Source organism: Zootoca vivipara, chromosome 9, assembly GCF_965207765.1.
Source record: "Zootoca vivipara chromosome 9, rZooViv2.hap1.1, whole genome shotgun sequence".
Classification (NCBI taxonomy): Eukaryota; Metazoa; Chordata; class Lepidosauria; order Squamata; family Lacertidae; genus Zootoca; species Zootoca vivipara.
The window spans coordinates 41,063,748-41,090,872 of record NC_142592.1 but is presented as its reverse complement, the minus strand read 5'-3'; the positions used below and the strand labels follow the sequence as shown (position 1 = coordinate 41,090,872).

Here is a 27,125-nt window from a genome sequence, read left to right as displayed (position 1 = left end):
AATAAAACATCAACCATTAAAAAACGTTCCTATACAGGGTTGCCTTCAGATGTTTCCTAAAGGTTGTACCAAACTGCGGGAGGCAGTGGAAGACAGGAGTGCCTGGCGTGCTATGGTCCATGGGGTCACAAAGAGTCGGACACGACTAAACGACTAAACAACAACAAAAAGGTTGTATAGTTATTTATCTCCTTGACATCTGATAGGAGGGTGTTCCATAGGGTGGGTGTCACTACCAAGAGGGCCCTCTGTCTGGTTCCCTTTAACTTCACTTCTTGTGGTGAGGGAACCACCAGAAGGCCCTAGGAGCTAGATCTCAGTTAAGATGACAGTTAAGAGCCTGATGGAGTTAGTCTTTAGCAGATGACAACAACAGACACCCAAAACCTGGAAAATGCTGAACAAGACATCTGATTATGGGGGTGGACTCATGATAAGCCAACTGTGACCTTGTCTCCCTTTCCTTTAAGCCTTAGTTGCTGCTGGATTGCAAAGCCTGCAGGGCAAACTTGGGAGAGATTCACTCTCTTGCCTTGTCCAACCAAGTCTCCATAATGCATGCCAGATCAGCTTGCTCTATATTGTCATTTCTGAAGTGTTACAGAAGATGGATGTTGCACGATGTTTGTAGTTGTTGACATGGTCATGTGCACTGAGACCTTTAGAGTCCACTCGCCCCTGCTTTTTATTTCCTAGTCAGGGCAGTCGATGAGTGCTCTCATTCAGTGTTCCTGCCCACTCCTTCTGGCTTCTGTGTCCAGTTCCAAGTTCTCCCGGACTCTCTCTCCCACTTATTCTCTTGCAGAGGATGGGAAAACACCCAACAGTTCAAGAGAAGGGATAAAGAAAAAGAGAAGAAACTCACCCCATTCACCATGATGTCCAGGAGGTCTGGAAATGGATGTTCCTTCTGAGGACTGATGTAGTCAAAATATTTTCGTAGAATTAACTGTGATCTGTGGGTTGGGGAGCAGCCTGGCTTTGAAAGGTTTGGATTTCTTTTAAGTTTTGGTACACCAAATGGTTGTGTGTTGTGGACATTCAGCTGCTTCACACCTACATCGTTCCAGGTAAGCTCCTGATGTGTTTTTTCAATGTAAGAATCCTCTGGGAAAACAAAAGAAATATCAGAAAAATCAACAGCTTTTACGAACTGATTATTCCTTGAAACAGTGCTGATTGGCAACAGACAATAGCTTTTAAGAGAGCTGGGAAATGCATCCTTCCTGTACTAAATAAACATATGCTTCTTTTATCTCATGGTCATAGGGGCTTTGTGGGTGTTTGAACACTACAACACCCGGTCAACCTTGTTTAATTACTAGAGGGGAAGGTGGGTTGTGAGAGTGTGCACACACCACAAGAATCCTTTCCTTATACAATTCAGTTTTACCTTTCCCAGCGTATTTTCTGTCTTTTTATTGAAGCAAGTGGACAGATAATAATGTTAATTTTCATATATTATATCTCATAGCAAGGATTGCAAACATCTTTCTATATCAGCAGATTGTGAAATTATTTAAACAATAACAGTATTCTGGAAAGGTGGAGAAATTTATCTCTGTGTGTCATGAGCGAGGAACATTTTGGGGGCTGAAGGCATTGCACTCATGGAAAACTTGAGTGGGGGAGCTAATTCCAGTAGCGGGCAGGGTCAGACCCACGAGCAGCGTCAGACCCACACACTTTCACACACCCTTAACACACCCACACACCATTACACACAAACATCTCTATTTCCCATGGAAACAATGACATATATTTTATTCTTAGTAACAGCAGTTAAGTTTCGCTTTCTATTTTTATAGACTTTAAATACTAACAAAAAGCTTGCTAAACATGGCTTTTTTAAAAAAAAATCTGGTTGTGCAAAAGGCAAAAATATGTCAGTAATTCTAGCGTTCATTATATGTCTTAATCGCTTTTTACAAAATGTCACAAAGCAACTTATGAAATATTAAGAATGTAAATAATGTAAGTGCCCATCTGAACTGCAAAACCCTGCATAACAGCTATTCAAAGCCTCAAACTTGCCACACTGAAAATTGCTTCCAGGGAATCGCAAAATGAATGGAAACTTTGTTTGTTTATATACATTATTTTAAAAAAATGTATATGAGTGCTCATATTATAATATATCAGAGTGGTGCAAAGAAAACAAAAGATGAACATAAAATATACACCATGTGTTGCATCCAACTGAATTCCATGCAGAGTAGATCAACTGAAATTAATGGACATAAGTTAGCCATGCTCATTAATTTCAATGGGTCTACTCTGGGCAGGAGTAGCATTGAACACTGTGCCAAAACTAATACTGTTAAAATGACAGTTCAACACTACAAGTTGATCATCAGACAATAATTAAAATTTTCATTAGGAAAAGCTTGCACAAGTAAAGAAGTACGGTATTATACATGCACCTGAAAGAGAGGATTGTTGGGGCATGCCTTGTCTCTAAAGGTATAGAATTGCACATTAAATGGATATAACTCTGAAAGCCTCACTACTGGAGGACGCTGGGTAAGCAGGGAAAAGTGTCAATGCCACCAGGAGGTCCTCTTCTACGAAATGTGGTGGCTGGGCAAGAGTCTAAGGAGAGAGGTGGTCTCTCAGGTAGAATAATAGAATCATAGAATTGTAAATTAGAAGGTATCCCAAAGGTCATCTAGTCCAACCCCCTGCAATGCATATGCCAGTCTGGATCACACCCACCCACCCTTCCATTCATGCCATTCATAACGGTGTGAATAGCATTTCTTCCAATTTGGCTCTCACTCCCAGGAAAGAAATGAAGATTCTGTCAAAGGCTTCATAGAAATTTTCAGATTTTTAACATTTTAAGTAACTGGCGTTGCAATATATCGAGGAAATGTGGGATTCCTTCCTCTGCATCACACACCATACAGTTAAAGCACATGACCTGCAGCAAATAATCCTGGGAACTGTAGTTTGTTAAGCTTGATGGGAATTGGGAAAAGTACTGAGAGCCAGTGTGGGTGCAATGGTTAGAGTGTCACACTAGGACCTGGGAGACCAAGGGTTCAAATCCCCACTTGCCCATGATGCTCCCTGGGTAATCTTAAGCCAGTCACAGCCTCTCAGCCTAACCTACCTCACAGCCTAACCTATACTTTAAATGTATCATGGGTATACAATCCTCATCTCTCAAATCAGATTGGCTGGGTAAAGTATTGAGCATTTTGTTGCCAGGACAGAGCAGTAGGATCGAGTTGCGTTTTTTTATTTTGGTTTTACAGAGCTGCTGCTGCTGCTGAGTGCTTTGCATCAACCCTTCCTTTGGTTTTGTTATTTTAGGAAACACGGAAGCAGCAAGCGCCCATGATGGACAAGGACTTTGCTTCTTCCCCACACAGGACCCGGAGGTGTATTCCAACCTTAGGAGCCTCATCCAATCCCAGCCGCATCCCAGGACACACGACTCGCTCCCTTGGAATTGGGGGGCTCACGGCTCTCAGCCCCATCTTGAAAAAGGAAGCCTGCCTCAACTCCTTCAGGCAGGACCCCACAAAACAGCTCCCTTTGGCAAAAGGCAGAGGGATTCCTAAACCTCAATCGAGGCTTGGGCCCCCAAAGCCTCCTCGTTGCCATGAGGGGCTCCTCTCCTCATGCCCAGCTCCTACTGCCTCCCAGTCTCTTCAGTGGACAGCAGCCAATGGTTTGGAGGCACGTAAACTAAGCTCTCTCTCATTTACTCTTCAGAGGAGCACCAATGCCCCTCCAGCTGGCCGGCAACTCCTCTCACACTCTATGGCAGCAAGGAGGGAGTTCCAGAAGGTTCCCTTCCAAAAGGAAGCATCGGGAAGGAGAGAGGAGTTGCCTTCACCAAGCCATCTGCCATCGTCTGGATTACAAACCTTGCCTCAAAGGATAGCTGAGAATTCAGCTGATATGCAAACCACTCTTTTCCAGGAGGACGGAAATCATACCTCAGATGCAGGCATGCCAGGTTCCCAGAGACGTTTGGCCCCTGCAAGCCCATCACCTCCTCCTCCCCCTCAGCCACTTCCCAAAACCACAGAAGATCCCACAAATTCACCCCTGAAAGAAACGGTTCAGGAGGACTTTGCTTCTAATGACAGATATGGCATCCCAAAAGGCATTGATGCGCCCCAAGGCTTAGCTGAATCTGGAAAGATGTTACTACCCTTCCCTCAGGAGTGTCTTGAGGAGCATGCTCTGAATGGCAACTGCTTCATGGCAGATTCCACGATGTCTCCTGTGACAAATACAACTGGGTTTGAATGTAAGTCCCCAAGTGGTGTCTTGTGTTTGCTGTGTGTTTGCCGCGTGAGGGGTTCTCTCTTCTCGACTGCTGAGGGGCAAGATGCAGGGACTTAACAGGGTATAATGTGTCATGAGATAATATTCTGATTCTACGTTGTTTCATCAGCTTGCATCAGAGTCTCTGCTAAAGCATAAAACCAGTCAAAACCAGTTCATGCAGATTACTATTATTTTTCCATTTGATTCCCCCATTCAAGTTGGAGAAACCCCAGTGAAAGTGAATATACAAAGGTGCTTTATACTGACATGGATCCATGTAGGCCAGTTCCATCTGCTGCAGCTGTCAGTCACTCTTCAGACATCTTTCCAGCTCTGCTAGCTGTCAGGATCAATGGTATAATGGTGTAGGAACCAGGCGGGTGGGGGGAGCAACAGTTCTGGGCCTTTTTTTCAGACCCAGAGTGATGGTGTCATTTGCCAGCATTTCACTTGCTCTGGCAAATGAATGAGGTAATAACAAAGCTTTCAAGTGTCATCTGGCCCAACTGCAATAAAACATGTCTTTCCCGTATCAGTCTCTACAGCCGCAGCAAGTGCTTTAACTCTCCAACAATTTGACTTTACCCCTGATGGCTCACTCTTCCATTGTCTCTTGAAACAGGCAGATGGCAGCACACAAGTGACATCACTGTTGGTCACAGATTAGCACAGTAGGAAGCTGCGGAATGAAAGGAATAATCCAGTAAAGGCTGGATGCTTCCTTCCTTTGTTGGGTTTTCGACTGTTTCATGCTAGCAGTTTAAATCATAACACTTTTTTTTTATACAAGATTGCTTACATTTCTATTGCAAAACTAGAGGTTGCATTAAAGGGGGTGCCATGATGAGCTCCTGCTCTTCAGAATTTACCACAACATCCCTGGTCTGCCCCGGTGGTCTTGAGGCAAATAGGCAGTCCAACAAGGATAAGCAACCTACAAGCAATTCAAAATGCATTCACATTGAGGTGCCAGACCAGTGTCATCAGTGTCACATCAGAAATTGTGTACCTACTGGCTTCTAGCTTCCACCAAGACCACACATCAAAATCCATCGTCTGCATCCAAGCCCTATGACACCGTTTCCTGGATATTGGCTTGAGCACTTTTTTCAAAGGGTATCCATTTCCCCGCTTTTGTGTAGGAAACATTGTGCGACTTGTGCATCGCTGCATGTGAAGATTGCATGAGTGTGTATTTATATTTCTATATTTCCCTGTGTGCTCATGACTTCCCATGCAGCAAAATCCAGTTATGAGAACCACTTATGTGTGGGTTATGCATTTTATCTTAGGTGGAAAGTGTTTTCCATTCGCTGCCTTCTGCAGACCTGCTTCCCAGCTCCCCAACATCTCCAAGGCATTTGTGCTTTGCTGTGACAAATGCGCAGAGACACACACAGATGTAGGTGCCTAAAGGCACTGGGAGAGACATCCTGTGTGTGCACTATGCACACTGACACAAAGACAGATTCTCCTTGCCTGGGCTGACATGCAGACCGTTTCTGGCAGACACTCTGTGCCTCCACATAATGGGTTACTGCTTCTCACCGTTTCTAAAAATGCATGCTGATGACAATTTTAAATGGGGTCCAAGGCATAGCTAGCCAAAGACCCAAATATAAGACTGAAATGCCTAGATGCAGGCACACACTTTCCTCATTTCTTTGGCGAACGCTGCTGTCTGATGAAAGAGTTAACAATCCCTTTTCATGAAGTAGTTTCTTGTCTCTAGAGATGCTCAGCAGACAGTGGCATATGAAAGCTGCCTGGGAACAGGGGAGGAGAAAGGAGGGCGGAGAGGCAAGGAAGAAAGAGTATATATGTGCGGCGGGGAGGGGACAATTTTCTGGCTTCAGCTAACCCATTTATCACAGCACCTCCCTTCAGGAGCCAGCACACATTTCCATGCCCACCAATCCAGTCAAGGTCTCCCAGATGCTTGGATGATACAGCCCTTGATCCCGGGAAGAGAGGGAGGCAGAGTCTGGGGGAGATTTTGCAGGGATGTTTAATATTCAGGTCACGTGAACATGGCCGTGGCGGCATCAGCATCTCTGCTTATCTGAAATATCCATTGGAGAAGGAAAAAGGAGAGAGAAAGAGAAAGAGACATAGGGAGAAGAAGGAAAGAAGGAAAGAAAGAGAGAAACGCAATCAGAATCCCAGAGGCAGCTTTTAGGCAGAGGGAAGTGAAGAGAAGGATCAAATTCCAGAGACAAAGAAAGATTCATGTTCAAAGGTAGGTGGTCCATGAGGATGCTTGCATGCTCTTATGGCAGGGCTCAGAGATGCAGGAGGGATGCTGAGATCCGGCACGCACTCTCGGCTCAGCAAGACATTTGGTGTTTGGCATTGAGACTGGCACAGGCATTGCTAATCTTGCGAGGGAGGATTGTGGAAAGGGAAAGCAGCATTTCCTGCTCATCTTCTTCCATCTGGTGTCAAGGGGGAAGCAGGCAGGGCAGCTGCGATGGTGCATCAGAGACACTGGGGCTTTTGTGAAAGCGCACATTAATTCCCAGCTGGCTCAGAGGCGTGAGCTGCCTTGCAGCTGGCTTGGCTGTTGCTGACCACAGGCGATTCTTTCCCGTTCGGTGGCATGAATGTGTGTCATATTGGAAACCTTGCTCAGGCATTGTGGAGTGGACCACGGGTGGGATGATGGCAGGGACCCCCGATCTGGGTGGAGAGGCCGTTGTCTGTGGGCCTCGACTGGAGTCCTGTGGGATAACGGGTGGGGAGAGAAAGTGTCAGGGCTGGGGTGGCTGGGAAATGGAAAGCAATGCTTGGTGAAAGGGGAAGAAGGGGTGTGGTGATGTGGGGGCTGGGTAGCAGGCACAAAAGGGCTGTAAATTAAAGGGGGAGCAGGGAAGAGTGGGAGGCTTGAATGAATGAATCAATGAATGAATGAATACAGTGCTAGGGGAATGTGTTAATAGCAGGAGCTGTCATACAAGGGAATATGCCCGATGTCAAATAGCTGCAGCTATTGTGGCTGTGTGCACACCACACATTTAAAGCACCCCAGCCCAATGCTCATGGGAACTGTAGTTTGTTAAGGGTGCTGGGAATTATAGCCCTGTGAGGGGTAAACTGTAGGATTCTTTGGGGTGGGGGAAATGTGCTTTAAATATTCTTTGAATGTATGGTGTGTGCACAGACAGCCACAGTTGTAGATGGAATAGTGCTAGTCATCTAAAAAAAGAGTGCAAATGTTTGAACTACACTGTCTTATGTGGCTGGAGCAAATGTACCCTGCCTTTTAGCTGAGCCATTTCATGGGGACCTGGGCAGTTGTCTTATTCAGAGTCAGACCATTGATCTATCTAGCTCAGGATTGTTTACTTTGGCTGGTAGTGGCTCTTCAAGGTCTTGGGTAGGGGCCTTCTCAATGCCTACCTCAAAGGACTCCATGGGCCTTGATTTGGAGTAAGACATTTATAGGTTTACCTGAATTGATCTTTTTAAAAAGGGTATTGGATTCACATCCTCAAGGAAGTAGCATCTTTTGTGAAGATACATGAACCTTGCTTCGGATTATTCACAATCAGCGTCCATGTATCTTCACAAAGAGTGATTCCCTTCAGAAAAATTCTCTGCTTTGTCAAGAGCAGCCTTTTATTATTTTCTCCACGTGTTCCAAGGTTGGGATTTAGGGCTCATCCACAATTCCGCTCACCTTATTGCTTTCCCCTGGGAAAGCTCACTGAATCAGAGCACACATCAATTGATGTTTGCTCCGATTTAGCATTGAAAATTGGGTTTCCAAGGAGAAAGCAGTGGATCCCGCTTGGATCCATGCTTTCTAGGCATGGGATGAGCAGAAGTGTGGAAGATCCCTTGGTGTTGAAAAACAGATCTGCTAGCCAGAGCTTGGTGAGTCTGCACAGCTTTGTGCAGTTGTGACCTACTTGAGAATAGATTGTCTTAAAGCTAGCTTCCCCGACCTGCTTTTCTCTAGATGTTTTGGACTACAACTCCCCTCAGCCCCAGACAAGATGGCCAATGGCCAGGAATTATGGGTAGGCCAACAACACCTGAAAGGGCACTAGGTTGGCCTATCCTAAAGCCTACTTTGGTTGTTGTTGTTTTAATAGGATGGGGGGGTGTTGGAACAAAGGTCTGGAAACAGCACCTGTATCTTCTCTTTGTTTTTTTATGACAGAGGGTTTAAAAAGACTGCTAACTAGAAAGCCACATGCAAACTATTGCAATAAGAATAGTACAGCTCTCAGGGGAGGTATGCTCAGTGCGTTCCTTTTGAGGTCCTGTGGGTGGGTGCTTTCACAAGCTGCATTGAAAATAGAGCCAAATCCCCACTGAAGGGCAGGCAGCAGAACTGGAGGTGTATTCAATCAAAGCTGGCTATTATTTTGCTCCATAGAGTTACTCAGACAAAGGCAAGGAAGGCAACGGGCGGGGGGGGGGAGAGAGAAGAGCTTTCCATATCTAGACTGTAGAAAATAATTACATCAGGGGTTATTGCTTTAAAATAAAGTTACTAATTATCCTCTGGCCCTAAGCCAACAAAATCCAAGGGCTGCTGCAAATTCTAGAGATGTGATTAAATGTGTTGACCAGAGGGAATATACAGCTCAAATTCAACTAGCCCAATTATCAGCTAACCCAACCCTTGGGTAGCAATTTTCATCAGGGTTGAAAAATGTTTTGCAAAGGAGAACAATCCTATTTTTGATACGATCCTTAATATTTTTGATGCCTGAGGTGGAAAATCCAAACAGTATCTTGAAGATGGCAAAAATATAAAAGCCTGCTGAATAAATGATATAATTTGCTGCCCCAAATCTGGTGCTTGAAGCAGGCCACTTTGGTCTGTTTAATGGTAGGACTAGCCCTTCCTCATTTTAAGCTGTAATTCTGGCAAGACAAAATGTGTACCTCTATAAAATTTACAGATCACCCAGTCATGTCAGATTATCAGTTTGGAATCCTTGTTTCGGGGCCTTTTGGGGTTTTGCTCAGAACTTCCATATGGGGGTGGAGCAGAGAGGAGGGAAAACTCCAATTTTGGCTCCTTTTTACAGCTCATAATTTACCAAGACAAACAGACAGAAGGAAATCCTCTCTGACTCCCTCTGACTCTGCTGCTGTTGCTATGCTGGTGCTATGGAAGGAGGGGACACGTAACTTGAATTCTTGTTTGCACAGCAAATTATTGGGGCAACAGCAAGACTCGGGCAACTACCGCTGATTCGGGGAACGGCAAGGTAGAGTAGTGTGGTGTAGTGGTAAAAATGTTGGGCTATTACTGGGGTGACCCAGGTTTAAATCCTCTTTCCACCACAAAGCTGTTCCTAATTCATCTCTAGCCAAGGTGTTCACACCTTTGCATAGGGCAAGACATCTGGGCCTCATCAACAACCCCTGGTATGTGGAAAAACAGAAGTGAATTGAAGCTGCGCTGATGTGAACATCTAGGGGCAAAGAGCTGTGAAATGCACCTAAAACCCAACAACTTCACTGTCTGAAGCTGGTGATGCGGACACCTCTTTAGAGGCAATTAAGGGACCAGCAAGCACCTATTGTAGGCTCAGCAGCCACCAGTTACTAGCACCAAGTAGAAAACACTGTACCAGATTCCAGAGGATGTAGAGGAAGTTGTGTTTTTTTTTTAAGGAGGGCAAGTTCATTGCAGCAGGGAGATCCTTAGCCAGGCTTTGCCTGAAAGAAAGAGGAAATCTTGGCAGAGGTAGAATAGACTGGAATTCTAGGCAGCTATTCAGAATAAGAACAACTCCACTCTAAAAGGCTGGATGCTTGTGAACAAAGAGCTGCGTGGTCTACCAGGAACTGGCATGTGGAAGGAAGAGAATCTGGGCCTCAGGGATGCTAAAAAATAGTGCTGATCAAGATCACTTTGGGGCATAGCTGCCAAGTTTTCCCTTTTCTCGCGAGGAAGCCTATTCAGCATAAGGGAAAATCCCTTTTAAAAAGGGATAACTTGGCAGCTATGCTTTGGGGTATGCATCTCAGCTTGTGGGCCTGTGTGTTTTCATCCCACAATGCTATGCAACAGGAGATCCACAATTAGTGTCTGTTGAAACGTATTATTATGTGTGCATATTATGGACACATGTTAGGGCAATCCTAAATAGAAGAAACTGCAGCTCTTAGGATTGGGCTGTTGAGAATGCAGCACAAAATGGTTTAAAACAAAAAGAAAGGAAGAAAAAGCAGCAAGAGCTTCTCATGTTTTGCCAAATTGCTGGAGGTGTTCATGGCCGGCACCAGCTTCAAGAAAGCTCTAAAAAGACAACAGACACCTCAGGGGATAGTCCATCAGTACAAAAATCACAAACCGATTGTGAAATGTTAAATGAGAAACTTCCAGTGATGGAGAGCTCACTTTGGCTCTCACATCCTTGATCCGGAGCTTGCTGATTCTTCACTTACGTGGAGAAAAACCTGGGTCACCAGACTGGAAACAAGCCCTCTATGAAAGCCCAGCTGCACATTCAGTGGAAATGGCATTTGGAAGTGGTGGCTGCTGGGATAAAGAAAATAATTGGGGTATATCTTATTCTTGACACTGAATGTCAGATAAACTAAGGTTGAATGATGTGTTGGATCTATCAAAAGAACTCTGAATCATCACCATGAAAACTCAGCGATCCTGAATGAGTGCAATCCTATTTCTGCCATGGATTCATTGCAAGGCCATGGGCAGTAGCGTGGTAGTCATGATGCTGTTATGTTTTCAGTTGATAACTGCTTTGCACATATTATACTGTAATCCTTACATTAACCCTAAAAAATTCGGCCAGTATTGTTGTCCTCAAACTTCAGATGAAGTTCCAGGTTTGGTGTCTTCTGCTTGGTCTCCTCCCACATCAGAATAGACCTCACTGATCTTGCCTGGTGGTGACTGGCAGCGGCAGGAGTGCTATGAGGAGTGGCAGGTGGTTTGGGACCACCATGTAAATTTCCCAGAATGCCTCATGGTTACACTACACCAGGTGCATTGTGGGAAATGGAAAGGGCAGGTGGCTGCCAGACTCAGCTGCCTGTCAGGTGTGTGTGTGCAGGCAGAGAGCACAACAGGCATCAACACAGTGGTGGGCTGGGCCGGACCCTGGCAGCTGCATGAGGATGCCACGTGCTTCACTGAGGCTGTGTTTTGTTTAAGACCACCTAGCAAGTTCATGGCAAAGATGAGATTTGTAGCACAGTCTCTTAGTGCTGAGGTGTTTCTGAAGGGCTTTCTCACCATGAGAACTTGGCACCAATACAAAGCACTAGGCTGTTTGACACAACTGGGCATTGCTGTTGGTACAGGGTGTTCTATGAGTGGGTAGGACCAGTTCCTTAAAGAGTGTGACAGTCTCTGTGCTGGAAAGATCCCAAAGCACTTAATTCTCATTTCGGGTGAAAAGATGTCCGTTTTCATCAAGCCCTTAAAAAGGGATTTTTTTATTTTTAGTGGTGAAAACTCTAGCTAAATGTTCTGGGAGAAAGAGTTATTAAATACAAATTAGGGACTGGATTGAATGGAAATTTTGTCTCTTGGATCCTTACCATTGTCAAAGCAAAGTACTGTAGTACCTTTTGTCTAGTTTTCCTAAGGAGTGCATGGATAGTCTGATGTTTTGATGAAAATTGCTGAAAGGTAATCGGCTGTGGTTTATTAAAACCTTTGAATTTGTGCTCGCTTCGGCAGCACATATACTAAAACCTTTGAATTTCAGCTGCTTTGTGGGGGGAGGGACCAGGGACATGATTCTGCAAGGCCCTGTTTTAGTATTTTAAGGATTTTTCTGTTTTCAGCCTGTCGCTATCCACCACCTGTAGTAGAAGGTGCTGTGGACTGCAAATCAATGGAATCAATCACTAAATAAGGAACTGTTGTTACCATGATGTGGTGGTATTTCTCACTTGTCAGATCTCATGCAGGGTACTGTACCCTGCAGGCCTGGCATTAGAGTTTGGTGGGCCCTTGGCATGGTGCTGCCACCAGGCTCTGTGCTGCGCTGCCACCGTAGGTTCCACTTCCCACCACAATATGTCACTGCCATGGCCTTGCTTCATGGGGCAGACAGCCCTGCCATGCATCAAATGCTCATGCAATGACAGGAGCACATCTGCAAAAGCACAAATGGATAGAGAGAAGGGCCTTTGAGGAGAAGCTGTCTCGATTTGTTCTTCCCTTTCCCAATGGAAATGGAAGAGACCCGGCATTTTTCTATGAAATATACTGTTGTTTTTTTCTATTTTTTTATTAAATTTCCTGTTTTACATTTTAGAATATTCATTTAAACAGCCTTAAAATATCAATGACTTCCATTATTACATCCATCAAAACTTATTTACACTGTTGAATTTATCTTAATGCTGCCCACATTTTCAAATACTGTATACACAATTTTCCTCCATATATTCAATAAACATTTTCCAGTCTTCTTTAAATGTATATTCTTCTTGTTCTCTTATTCTATATGTTAGGTCTGCAAGCTGCACATATTCCATCAGTTTAAGTTGCCATTCTTCTTTAGTTGGGACTTTGCTCATTTTCCATTTTTGGGCTAACGAAACACAAGCCACAGTAGTGGCATACATAAATAACCTTTTTTGACACCTGGGAATTTCCGTCTGTATTAACCTCAACAAAAGGACTCTGGGTTTTTTTTGGGGGGGGGAGTACTTTTAAACATTTTTTTCAGTTCATTATAAATTATTTCCCAATACTCTTTTACCCTTTTACAGGTCTATCACATATGATCTCATTTCATCAGTAAATATACTGTTTATTTCCTCTCTCCACTTGCAGGGCCAGTAGATACCAAGCCTGAAGCAGCCATGTCTGAGCTGGTGCCAGAGCCACGGCCAAAACCAGTCGTGCCAATGAAACCCGTGGGTATGAATTCAAATCTGCTGGGCTACATTGGGATTGACACCATCATAGAGCAGATGCGCAAGAAGACCATGAAAACTGGATTTGACTTCAACATCATGGTTGTCGGTAGGAAGGGTTGAATCCGAGGATCTTGTGAAGGGGGGGCTTTGCTATGAAGCCAGGGGGCTAAACTAGGCAGCTAGTTAATCAGCTAGATTGCTCTTGCGTGTCTGTTTTTAAAAAGGTTAATAGCCAATGTGGTGGGGAGGGCAGCTGGACGGGGGTTGTGGTGTAGAAGGGTATGTTTGAGTGTGTCTAGAAACTGGTCTCCTGTTGGTATTCATTGCTCCACTCACTTTTGCTTTTGGCCCCGCCTACCACTGGCATGTGGCCTTAGAAGGTCGCCCAGAAGCTAATGAGCCTTCCGGTTGAAAAAGATTCCCCCTCTCCAGTACAGAGGAAGGGTTATAAAACCCTTTCACCTCACCATGGTTCAAATTGCAATTGTGACTCCACAGCATGCAACGCAAGCAACTCCCCATTTACACGAGGGTTATGTTTCGAAATCGCACATACTGGTATTTGAAACACCATTGAAAATGTCTGCAAACGCCCTCTGGAAACCCCATAGCTGCCAAGTTTTCCATTTTCTCGCGAGGAAGCCTATTCAGCATAAGGGAATTTCCCTTTAAAAAGGGGGAGAACTTGGCAGCTATGAAACCCTCGAAAAACTGGCAGCACTTACCAGACTGGCAAGAAGGATGGCAAATTTGCCAAATTCCACCACAATCACTCCAAACTTTTCTCAAACTCCAAAGCTCCACAGGCCTCATCAGTCGATGCAAGGTCCTTGGATTGCACTTACAAAAACTCATGGACTTGATTGGTTATGTTTTGTGCCTTTTTGCCCTTTCTGGACTCTTTCATGGCCATTTTTGCCATTTTCAAAGACTTCCAGGTTTGGCATGATGTGTGTGAGCGTGGTGGCGCATCAACTGGACATGTGTAAACAGGGAGTTGCCTTTAAAAGGAAAGCTTCCATTAACCTCAATACAGTGATACCTTGGTTTTTGAACATAATCCATTCCAGAAGACTGTTCGAGTTTTGAAATGTTTGAAAACTGAGGCTCAAAGGGAGGTCTGCAAATTTAATTGAGAAAATTGAGAAACACCCAGTAGAAGCCATTTGACTTCTGAGGCGCGTTCGAAAATGGAAGCATTTACTTCTGGGTTTTCGGTGTTTGAATTCTGAAATGTTCGTCAACAGAAACATTCAAAAACCAAGGTACCACTGTACTACCACTGTTTAACAACATGAGCCATGACCCGAGACAAACATGGCCTGTGCACAATCTACATGGCTGCCTTGCCACATCTACTATCACAAGAGGATCTCAAGGAAAACCTTCATTTCATTGGGAATGACTGCTTGCTCTCCCCGTTGTCTGCTGATAGCCAAGCCAGGAAGCCATCGTCCTGATGAGCTCTTACTTTTACACCAGTCAGTGCCTTCTCAGCTCCCAGCAGCCGGGTTATAAATGACTCTGCTGACTGGCTTGAAAAGGCTGTTGCGAATCCTGTACGCTTCTTTTAACAGGCCAGAGCGGACTGGGCAAATCCACACTTGTGAACACCCTCTTCAAATCCCAAGTCAGTCGCAAGTCTTCAGGCTGGAGCCGCGAGGAGAAGATCCCTAAGACAGTGGAAATCAAGGCCATCGGGCATGGTAAAGTTGCCTAATGTTTACATCAAAGAGAGCTTTCAGGAGAGGGAAAGTAGACCTGGGGTGTTCCAGGAAGTAAAGCCCTGGCTGGCAGAGGCCCAGGAGACCTCCATATGTTGCAAAGGACTTGTCTGAATGACCCCTGAAGGATCGGTCTGGTCCAGTGCACAGTCCAGTGTGTCATCCCTGCCTGTACCATCTCCAGGAATCTCTGTGGGGATGGCTTGACATGCATAGCCCAAAACTGCATGGTCAAGTCGTAGATTTTAACTGACTGATCAACCATTCAATGTTGGCCACCTTGTGACTGCATTGGGGTATGCTGTCCCTGCATGGATGACTGGGAATGGCAGAGGCAGAGAATGCATGTTGTCTTTATGTGATGAAGTCCTTTCAATTGTTGTCTGAATTAGTCCAGAGTTGCTAAAGTGACCGTGTCCATACGGTGACAGAATATGTGGACACTCACTCGGACTAGCTTGAGGTTCAGGTAGGGTGTCCATGTGTTTTACAGAGGACAGTCTTAGAAGTGCTTTCAAAAGACAGTCAACTCTTTGGAAGTGTATACTATTTGACAAGAGGTCTGGTCCAAGTCCAGTTTAAGGATGAAAGCCATAGGAAGAAGGAGCAGGCTGGCTTGGAGTTGTCCAGCAGCAGTGAGCACTTGGGAAGCAGACTGAGCAGGCACATCGGTCTCCTGGTTAGAGCCTCCCCCACTATGATGAGATGCAGTGTATTGTGTTTATTTCTAAATTTGCATCTATACATATAAATTAGCATGTGCCAATTGCATGGGAAACGGTGCCTTCTTTTAGTAATAGGCCATCCTGGAATCAATGGGCCACCCAAGGATCAATGTGTCTAACCTCTTGGACTTGAGGATATGTCCTTCTGGACAAAGACATGCCCCAAATTAAAGGTCCACTTATAGGGCTTATCCACACTTACCTTTTGCCCTGGTCTCTCCAGGCTTTAAAGCTCTGTGTCCGAGTACCCTTTTTTGGCCCTGGAGCTTTCGATGCAAAACCCGCTCTTTCTAGCTGAAGTACAACAAATGGCAATTTGGGTTTTCCAAAAAAAGAGCTCTCAGAGATGCAGCTTCAAACATGGACCATGACTACAAAGAGCAGTGGAAAGGAAAGTGTGGGTAAGCCCATGCTGGAGAGGTGCCATACAGAAGCAGGCCTCTGTTTGGATCCAAATTTATAGGGTTTCCCCCCTCTGTCGTCTATTGGGGATTTTTGCAAAGGGTCCAGGCTCTGTTGTGCTCTCCTTCTGCTATCAAGCTAGATCTTGTAATGCCCTAGACAAGGAACTTTATTTCTACAAGGGCCACATAGATCTATATGTTTAAAAAGAGCCTCTCCTTTACTCGCTCAGTACTATGTAAAGGCCTTCATGCTATCATCTCTATAAAAGTGTTCAGTTTTGGAGGAAGATAACTGTAACATTTCTCCCCCAGTTATTGAAGAAGGTGGTGTCAAAATGAAGCTCACAGTTATTGACACCCCTGGATTTGGTGACCAGATCAACAATGAAAACTGGTGAGTGTTTTGTTCCTTCGCTGATTCTCAGTCTCCTCCCTACTTTCTTTCTCCTGCATGACTTAGCATAGCTAGATGAAGGGAGCACGACTTAAGATGGGTAGATTATTATTATTTTTGCTCTGAGGCAGACTCCTGTCCAGTGCCCAAGTGCCCAAGAACCCAAGATAGTCTGCACCATAGGGATGGTAGTGTTACAATATTTACCAGTCAAGTGCCCGCTGTGATGCTTAATACACAAGGATAAAAATAAGCTACAAAAACAGACCTTGGGCCCACATTAAGGGCTTATGTTGCTCAGCAATTCCCACATTAGGACCCACTAGTGGGGCTGCAGGAACTCTGATTGTTGCCAAAGTGGGGAGGAGTAGGGAAAGCATGGATCTTCCAAAACCAAGTTCATATTGAAGGATCCTCTTCAAGGCTTGGACTATTGACATTGCAATCTAGTTTCCTTGAATATGAGATAACGGTATGTCTCCCTCTTTTCCCCCTGACCCTCCTAGCTGGGAGCCCATTGAGAAATATATTAATGAGCAGTATGAGAAGTTCCTGAAGGAGGAGGTCAATATTGCAAGAAAGAAACGGATCCCAGACACGAGAGTCCACTGTTGTCTCTACTTTATCTCCCCCACAGGTCACTCGTATGTATCTCATCCATTCTGGTGCATGCCCATAAGACTGGGAGGGAAGGGGAGTGGGAGGGCCCTGGGATGCTATGTGAACAAAACAGGGGTCTCCACAAACTACCTGGTACCATGTGCAGTGTGCACAAGTCTCCCCTGACAAGCCACACAGCAGACCAAGGTAATGATGGGGTAGCCATGGGGCTGCACAGTCCTAATAGTAACTGGTATCTCTTCCACTTTTGTGCCATAATGAGAGTGTGCTATGTCGGACATCCCTCTAACGTTATTGGTGAAAATGGAGTTCCAGAAAAGAACATTTCAACCATTGCTTGTCTATTCCTGCCCATGTTCATAATTGGCAGGAAGCTCCCATGAACCTATATTCTTAGGTTCACACATGCACTGTTTAAGTTGTTAGGATGCAGGTGGCGCTGTGGGTTAAACCACAGAGCCTAGGGCTTGCTGATCAGAAGGTCGGTGGTTCAAATCCTCACGACGGGGTGCGCTCCTGTTGCTCGGTCCCAGCTCCTGCCAATCTAGCAGTTCAAAAGCACGTCAAAGTGCAAGTAGATAAATAGGTATCGTTCCAAGCGGGAAGGTAAACAGTGTTTCCGTGTGCTGCTCTAGTTCGCCAGAAGCGGCTTTGTCATGCTGGCCACATGACCTGGAAGCTGCACGCCAGCTCCCTCAGCCAATAACGTGAGATGAGTGCCGCAACCCCAGAGTTGGTCACGACTGGACCTAATGGTCAGGGGTACCTTTACGTTTACCTTTAGGAAGCTGCTACCAGTCGTGGTTTTTCAGCAAGTGTCTACTTGGCAAAATTCACATCATCTTGTGTAGTGCTCACACGAGATTCTGTAAAGCAGGATGCCTTTCCACCTTACTTCAATTTTTTCCATATTGAAGTCTCCCTCTTATTTCTTTATCTTTCCACTGGATGTATCCAGTGGGTTTTTAATGCTATGACTATGGAGGAAATTGAGAAGTAGAGATCCAGAGCTATAGATGAGAAAGACTCTAGTTCATTTTCCCCTTTCTAACCTAGAAACAGAATAAAAACGGGAAGGGGTTTAAATTTGTGAATGCTGGGAGCAAGGCAATATGCTCTTCTTCATTAAAGGTAGTGGTGGTTTCTTAATAGTCTTTTTTCCTGGGCTGTAGCTTAAGACCTTTGGATATGGAATTCATGAAGCACTTGAGCAAAGTAGTCAACATCATCCCAGTTATCGCCAAGGCAGACACCATGACTCTGGAGGAGAAGATTGAGTTCAAACAGAGGGTATGTATCCTGGGAAACATCCAGTAAAAAACAAACACACAGTCCTTTAGTGTTGTGCCAGGAATACTCTCTCTTTCATAGCTTTGAATTTTATTTTATTTTATTTTTCTACCCAGGTCCGCAAGGAACTGGAAATCAATGGCATCGAATTTTACCCCCAAAAAGAGTTTGATGAGGACCTTGAAGATAAGACAGAGAATGACAAAATCAGGGTAGGGTGCTTCAGATTATGGAGTAGATTTTCTTGTTGGAGATGCTGGGGTAACTTGAGTCTTCTTGGTTCTCACCATGCTTGATTTGAGTTGGATGTAGTAAAAGTTGGCTGTAAACTTTACAGCCACTATGGAAGCATAAGAAATGGATTCTTCCAAACTTATAACTGTATACATTTATATTTTGTTTTTGTTTTTTAAATTCGTTTTTATTAGCTTTTTCAAAATTTAAATACAGAAAAATACACAAAAAGAAAAAATCACAACATCAAAAGCATCAAAAACACCACAGAAAAGGAAAGGAAAAAAAAAACCAAGAAAGAAAGAAAAATCCACTAATCATATTTCAAATTTTCTATCTTAACTATAATGGACCTCCTCGAGGTCCCCCTCTACCGGTTCATTGTATATCAAACCTCACAGATTCTAATCCTATTTTCTTTCCCTGTATACATTTTTCAATTTCCCTTGTATTTTACTATTAAAGTCCGTTTATCACTCTAAATTTCCAAAACACAATTTCTAAATCATTAACCTGCAGCATCCATATTTGCTTAAATTACTCTTCAAATATCAATTTTACAATATTTTTCATAATAGATTCGAAATTTCTTCCACTCTTCCTCCATCTTCTCTTCTCCCCGGTTGCGTAGTCTTCCGGTCAGATCAGCAAGCTCCATGTAATCTATCATCTTCATTTGCCATTCTTCCACTGTAGGCATTTTTGGTGTTTTCCAGTACATTGCTATTAATATTCTAGCAGCTGTTGTGGCATACAAAAACAAATTCACATCCTTTAAAGGTATTTCTTTTCCTACCATGCCCAGTAGAAAGGATTCTGGTTTTTTAATGAATGTGTTCTTGAACACTCTCTTCAACTCGTTATAAATCTTTTCCCAGAAATCCTTGACTAGTGGACAGGTCCACCACATATGATAGAATGTTCCCTCTGCTTTTTGGCATTTCCAACACTTATTGTCCTGTTTGTGGTAAATCTTAGCAAGTTTCACTGGCGTTAAATACCATCTATACATCATTTTCATCATATTCTCTCTTAACACAGTACAAGCGGTAAATTTCATATTTTTCCCCCACAATCTTTCCCAGTCTTCCATCATAATATTATGTCCCACATCCTTCGCCCAATCTATCATCACTTTTTTTGTCTGTTCATCTTTCAAATGCCACTGTAGCAATAAATCATACATTCTGGAAAGATTTTTTGTCTTTGGATCTAACATTTCTGTCTCTAGCTTAGATTTCTCTAGTCCAAAACCAATCTTCTTATCTATTTTAAACATTTCATTTATCTGGTGGTATTGGAGCCAGTCATCAATATTACCTTTTAACTGCTCATATGTCTTTAATCTTAACTGGTCTCCTTCCTCCACCAGAATTTCTCTATATTTAGGCCATTTGGTCTCTAAATTTGTTCTCTTTCGCGCTTTCGCTTCCAACGGTGAAATCCAAAGAGGTGTTTTCCTCTCTAATAAATCTTTATATTTGTTCCAAACATTCAACAGCGATTTTCTGATTACATGGTTCTTAAAACCTTTGTGACTCTTAACCTTATCATACCATAAGTACGCATGCCATCCGTACACATTGTTGAACCCTTCCAGGTCTAATATATCTGCATTTTCTAACAAACACCATTCCTTCAACCAGCAGAAGGCAGCTGCTTCATAATAAATTCTGAGGTCTGGCATGGAAAAGCCTCCTCTATCCTTACTTTCTGTCAACAACTTATATTTAATTCTAGGCTTTTTCCCTTGCCATATGAACTTTGAAAGTGCCTTCTGCCATTCTTTGAAACATTCCAACTTATCTATAATTGGCAATGACTGGAACAAAAATAACATTTTTGGCAATATATTCATTTTCACCACAGAAATTCGACCTGATAAGGACAATTTTAAATCAGACCCTCTATCCATGTCTCTCTTAATTTCATTCCAAACCTTTACATAATTATCTTTAAACAAATTTAAATTCTTCGAAGTCAAATTCACCCCTAAGTACTTCACCCTCTTGACAAACGGCAGACCCGTGGCCTCCTCCAACCACTTTTTCTCCTCTACTGTTAAGTTCTTGTCCAATACTTTGGTTTTACTTTTATTTAGTTTAAAACCTGCCACACTTCCATATTCCTGAATCATATTTAGTGCATTAATTGCACTAACTTCTGGATCTTGCAAAGTCAAAACTAGGTCGTCTGCAAAGGCTTTTAGCTTGTATTGTTTTTTCCCCACTCTCACCCCCTTAATCTCATCCTCCTTTCTTATCATTGATAAAAGCACTTCCAGGGCCGATATAAATAAAAGGGGGGAGAGAGGGCACCCTTGTCTGGTTCCTTTTTCGATTCTAATTTCTTCTGATACCACATTGTTTACAATAATCTTTGCCTTCTGATCACTGTAAATTGCATTTATAGCATTCATATATCCTCTTCCCACCCCCATCCTTTCCAAATTTTTCTTTATAAAATTCCAAGAAATGTTATCAAATGCCTTCTCTGCATCAATAAAGATCAACATCGCCTTAGTATTAATCTTCTCCTGTAATAGCTCCAGTATATCAATAATATTTCTAATATTATCTTTCATATGCCTGCCAGGCAAAAACCCGGCTTGATCAGCATGGACTTGTTCAACCAAGACCTTCTTCATTCTAGAGGCTAGTACATTTGCAAAAATTTTGTAATCCACATTAAGTAGGGAGATGGGTCGATAATTCTTCAACTGTATTCTGTCCATTTCTGGTTTGGGTATCAGAGTGATGTAAGCTTCTTTCCAGGAGTCCGGTGTCCTCCCTCCCCTCAGTATTTCATTACATAAATCAGTCAAAGGTTGTATCAACCATTCTTTTAATGTCTTATAGTATTTAGATGATAGTCCATCCGGACCTGGTGCTTTGTCCAATTGCATTTGATTTATCGCACTTTCCACCTCTTGAGTCGAAATCTGTTGGTTGAGCAGGTTAATTTTATCTTCGGGAATCTTCTGCAATCCATTTTTGTCCAAAAACTGTTCTATCATTTCCACATTCTCTTTTTCTCTTTTATATAGCTGTTTGAAATATTTCTGAAAGCATTTTCTGATCTCGGCTGGGTTCTCTATATTCCTCCCGTCTTGTATCAAATTTGTTATTGTGTTCTGTTTCTGTCTCTTTTTCATTTGCCAAGCAAGCAATTTTCCACATTTATTTGCCGATTCAAAAGTCCTCTGCCTCATCCATTTAATTTTCCATTCAATTTCCTGATTAATAAAAGACGCAAACTGAGCCTGCAACACTTTAATTTCTTTCTGAATTTGAACACTTTTAGGCTTGGCTCTCAATTCTTTCTCTTTCTCCTTTAATTGTGCCAAAATCTTTTCCTTTTTCTCATTTTGTTCTTTTTTCCTCCTCGCATTCTGTTGGATCAGAAGACCTCTCATCACTGCCTTGCTGGCGTCCCATACCGTTCTTTTTTCAATTGGTGTATTCAAATTTATCTCGAAATAATCTTTCAATGTTTTTTGCATGTTAATTACTACTTGATTGTTTCTTAACAAGGTATCATTCATCCTCCATCTAAAAGAACCCAGCTCTGATGTTTTCAAGTCCAATAGAACCGCATTGTGATCTGAACATGTTTTTGGGCATATTTCAGCCTTGTGAATTCTTGGGGTCAGCTCTTTTGTTATCCAAATATAATCCAATCTGCTCCAAGATTGATTTGATTGGGAGAAAAAAGTTTGCTCCCTTTCCATTGGATTTTTCAGTCTCCAAGTATCAATTAAGTCCAATTCCTCAACCATCTGAAAGAAAACTTTTGGTAATCTGCCTTCATTTGTTATTTTATCTTTTTGTGATCTGTCCATCAATGTGGAGACTGTTCCATTCAAATCCCCCAATAAAATCATTTTGTAATCCAAATAGTCCAATAATATGCCATGTAGCTTCTTGTAAAAATCCGCTTTCCCTTCATTTGGTGCATAGATTCCTAATATCATTAGCTTTTCGCCTTGCGTTGTTATTTCTACTGCAATGTAACGTCCCTCCTCATCTTTAAAAAGTCTCTTTGCCTTATATTTTTCTTTGACATAAATTACGACACCCCTTTTTTTCACTTTGTCTGCTGAGATGAAGTCGTCTCCCAATTTTTTATTTTTCAATATTCTTCTATGTGCTCTGGTCACATGAGTTTCCTGAAGACAAATTACATCCAGTTTCTGTTTTTCCAAGATATGAAACAGTTGGTGTCTTTTCTTGGGTGCGTTTGTGCCATTTATGTTCCACGATAGAACCTTTAGCCCCATTGTCATTTAATCTTGTGCTCCTGGGCCTGCTCCTGCGCCCAGATCCGGGTCCGCTTCCAATTCCGGCCTTCCTTGTACAGCTGCGTCCAGTTCCCGTCCGTAGTCCTCCAAAAATCTTCTTTTATCTTGAACAGATCTTATCTTAATCTTTTTTTGGTGGTACTGAAAATGAAGACCCTCCGGAAAGTCCCAGGAGAAGAAGATCCCTTTTTTGTTCAGAGCCGTAGTCAAATCAGTGTAGTTCCTTCTGAGATCCAACAGGAATTTGGGTACGTCTTTGTAAAGTATTATTTGTACTCCCTTCACTTTTAAGGTTTTTTGATGGTGTAGCTGCAATATCCTATCTCTTTGTTCTTTTGTCTGAAAAGTTACCAGGCAGTCACTTACAAACTTTTTCCCTTTCTTTGATCTCGCTCCAAATCTAAATGCCTTGACAATCTGAGTCTCCAATTCCTCTTCAGACAAGTCCCAGGCTCTCTTAAATTCTTGGATTAAAGTTGCCTTCAAATTATCTTGTTCAATTAACGGAAGAGCCCTTATTCTCAAATTCACCTCCCGTTCCCGAAGCTGTAACAGAGCGATTGCAATTTGAGCCTGGTAATTCTGTTTCTCTAAGTCCTGCAGCTTCCCTTCTTCCAGTTGTGAAACTTTCTTTTCCACTTCAACTACTCTGGTCTTGACCTGTTGGAATTCCTTGTTCAATGTTCCGAGCTCTTCTTTAATTAGTTTAAGTTCCTCTGTGTTTTTCTTCAACTCCTGTGCACTGTTATCCTGCCCCTCCTTCAAATTTCCCAACATCTGTAAAACTTGCTCCTCAAAAGTGGGGGAGGTCGAACCCTTCCTCCCTTTTCTGGCAGGGAGGCCTGTTGATGGAGTATTGTCAGCGCCGGACATATCTTCCTGCAGCAGCTGCCTCTGCACTGACGTTCAAGGTCGTGCTTATCTCAGTGTCCTTTATTCCCACAGCTGCTTTCTCTGCCGTTTCCCACCAGAAGTAACAAAGAAATATAGTCTTTGAGGCTATTACGGTATTCTATGTAACAGATGAGGAGGCACGTCGTTATTTTTTAACCTTTAAAACTTTGCAAGCTTGTATTGTCCAAAGGTGGCCTGGCAGTCAATCAAGCAAGAATAACATTTCAATGTATCCAGTTTACAGTCTTACTTTAGTTGCTGTTGAGCTGGCCGGCTCCCGCCCCCAGGGATGAAGAGAAGATTTCCCTTTTTTTAAAGAGAAAATCTCAGTCTTTCAGGGAAATCTAAATAGCCAAAGTCTATTCCCCCCTCCGTTCCCTGTCTCAGTGGGGGTCTTTTGTTGTAGCGAGAATTAAAGCTGTCAGCTATCAAGTCTTTAGCTGCTGCAGCACTCCGTCTCTGTTTCTCTTTGCCGATAGAATAGGGGGAACCCGACCTCCGTTTCAAAAGACTCCCCCCGTGGCCAAATCAGTCCAAAATCTTTAATTTTCCCACGTTGTTACTCACGGGAAACCTTTTCTTTAAATCCCTTTTGGAGTAAATCCGTCGCTCATTCCCTCCAGCACTAGCGGCTTTGCGCTCCGAGGAAGCAGGAAACTTGCGAAGCTCGCGCCTTCCACTCCGTCCGCTCACAGCCCCCCCAAGAATCGGGGGTTCTGGGGGTCAGAGGAGGCACCAGGAGCCTCCGCCAATTAGCCACGTCCGCGAGAAGCCCGACTCGCGGCTTTCTTGGGACTCGCGTTGCCGCCGCGATCGTCCCAGACCTTGGAAGCGCCAGGGGAGACGCAGAGCGATCTCTCCTGCGGCTGCACGGGATGGCGACGAATCCGGAAGTATACATTTATATTTTGTAGTCCCTGAGGTGAGAATTGAGTGCTTTGGGGGCCTTAATTAAGAGTTAATGTGGGGTTCCTCTCCTTACAAATGTTTGTTTCCTATAAGTTTACATGGGACTTCCTTTTGAGTAAACATGCTTTAAATTTCATATTAAGGGTGTCAACAGTCTAAAGAATTGGAATGCTGAAAAGAGTATAGTGGGAAGGGCCAGCATGCGTGTCTGCTAGGCGTGGGGGTTGGTGACTGGGACAGAATCAAGTATGTAGCAAGCTGGGGAAGAAACACAAGAAAGAAAAACAAGCAATTGTCACGCAGAGAAGCCAAGTCATTTCACTGTATATTTTCAGCAGGAAAGTATGCCATTTGCTGTGGTGGGCAGTGACAAGGAATATCAAGTGAATGGGAAAAGGGTCCTGGGGAGGAAGACACCCTGGGGAGTCATCGAAGGTAAGCTGATGGTGATCCTACAGTTTCTGGCTGTTGTGTTTTTAGATTGCCAATAGGTTGCAGACGCTAAAATGGCAAAGTCAACATTCCCGGCAGGGAGCCTCAGTATGGAGCAGCGGGTGTTTCTGGCAGAGATGTCTTGCTTTGTTGCCATTTGTGCTCCCTGGAATTGTCAGCCATCATTTATTTCTCCTTCAACAGAAGGTGTTTGCCAGTAATAATTTGAATGAATAAACAGTGGATATGTTTATCAGAGTTGCCCATGATGGCCCGGTTTGCACATAACACAAAACCAAACCATGGCTTAGTGCACTCCTCCCTCAGTCCTTCTCCTGGGGCTAAGACATGGTTTGCCTTTGCATTATGTCCAAACCTGAGCTCCCAGCTTGTCTCCCTCTGAAAAACCATGAGCAGTAAATCAAGAACAAACCTTGGCTACAGCTTGTGGTTTGTCTGGAGCAAAACAAACCATGAGCCCAGGGAAGGGAAAGGTAAACAGTAAGCCAAAGCATGGTTTAGGATTGGGTAGTGCTGTGACAGCAGGACTGGGGGAGGAAATCAGCAGCTTCATTGCAAGAACCCACCTGCTTGCTTGTTTGCACTAAGCCATTGCTTGGCTTAGCATTAACTGAGTTAGCACACAAAATGAATGGGCCACAAATACTTTCAAGACTGGGCTAAACATTTAAACTAATCTGGTAGTGCATAAAGGTACCTAGAAAAATTGTAGACAATTCTTATTTGAGATTGTCAAAGAAAGGCTTTATAGGTATCCTACTGGATATGATTTAGACAGCCTGCCTTCAGGCCAGCGGTGATGGGACTCAGCTATACAGCTGCAAATAAAACGTTTTAAATGTGTTGTAAAGTGCAATATACAAATGTGACCCTAGATGGCAACACTAGATGCCAAATTCAATGTATTTTTCAAAACGTTTTTAAAAAAGCATTTTCACAGCGTTCTTTTACATGTGTATAGAATCCACCATGGGTGTGTGTGGTATAAGCAGGTGTGGAGTACTGATGAAGTATAATGAAATTCCTGTGAACTGTTTCACCTAATTCACTAGTTTGCTTAGACCAGGCATGGGCAAACTCAGCCCTCCAGATGTTTTGGGACTACAACTCCCATCATCCCTAGCTAACAGGACCAGTGGTCAGGGATGATGGGAATTGTAGTACCAAAACATCTGGAGGGCTGAGTTTGCCCATGCCTGGCTTAGACTATATGGGAGAGCCTGAAAAACAACAAGCAAGCCACTTTTATTAGTGGTACTTCAGGTGGAAGCTGGCCTTTATGTATTTCTCTGAGTTCTGTAATACTGTACCAGAACCACCATTCAAGGCATGGTTAATGTATTTCCCTTTATTTACAGTGGAAAATCTCAGTCACTGTGAATTTGCTCTACTTCGAGACTTTCTCATTAGGTGAGTCCATTGGTTGTTAAAAGGTGCTGCTTATTGAATTGAAAATGACTTTCTGGTGAGATCTAAATTGGAATAGCAATGTGACATGCTTATGCTAGAAGGGATGATTGTGCTGCATCTCCAAGAAAGCCTTTTTTAAAAATAATAAAAAAGCACTTTAAAGCCATTTAAATCGGGACCTAAGGGCAACAATGAGTGCTCCTATACTTGCATAATAGACTCCCCTGTATTTTCCCCCCTGTATTCTCTGTCTTTTTCTCCTACTCCTTAGGACCCACCTTCAAGATCTAAAAGAAGTAACGCACAACATCCACTATGAGACTTACAGGGCTAAACGACTGAATGACAATGGGGGGCTCCCCCCAGTGACCGTAGAAACAGAAGAAAACCATGAAAGCAACCTGTGAAGGACCTATCAAGTTATCTGCCATCTCTGAATTATAACCACTACTACCACCCCATCCCTTGATTTGAATTCAGGCCTCTCTTTGAAGCATGTGGAATATCCTTTGTGTGTGCATACTGGGGAAGAACCCCAACTTCACCCAAATGTTCCCATCTATTATTATTATTAATATTATTATTATTATTTGAATTTTGTATTTTGCA

General features: G+C 43.3%; 1 protein-coding gene across 3 annotated transcripts; it reads left to right on the top strand.

Moving 5' to 3' along the window:
• Window positions 1–738: 738 nt before the first annotated feature.
• SEPTIN3 (septin 3) lies at window positions 739–27,125 on the top strand. 3 transcript variants are annotated; one of them, XM_035126683.3, is made up of 11 exons: window positions 739–1,070; window positions 3,319–4,267; window positions 13,073–13,264; window positions 14,736–14,864; window positions 16,324–16,405; window positions 16,912–17,049; window positions 18,199–18,316; window positions 18,433–18,528; window positions 24,992–25,088; window positions 26,465–26,516; window positions 26,788–27,125. In XM_035126683.3, the coding sequence occupies exons 2-11, from the start codon at window positions 3,343–3,345 to the stop codon at window positions 26,921–26,923; spliced, it is 1,965 nt and encodes a 654-aa protein (XP_034982574.2). In that variant the 5' UTR covers window positions 739–1,070; window positions 3,319–3,342; the 3' UTR covers window positions 26,924–27,125. The 3 variants fall into 3 exon arrangements, with proteins under 3 accessions (XP_034982574.2, XP_034982572.2, XP_034982575.1); XM_035126681.3 differs by having other exon boundaries at window positions 24,989–25,088; XM_035126684.3 differs by lacking the exons at window positions 739–1,070; window positions 3,319–4,267 and adding an exon at window positions 6,117–6,526 and having other exon boundaries at window positions 24,989–25,088.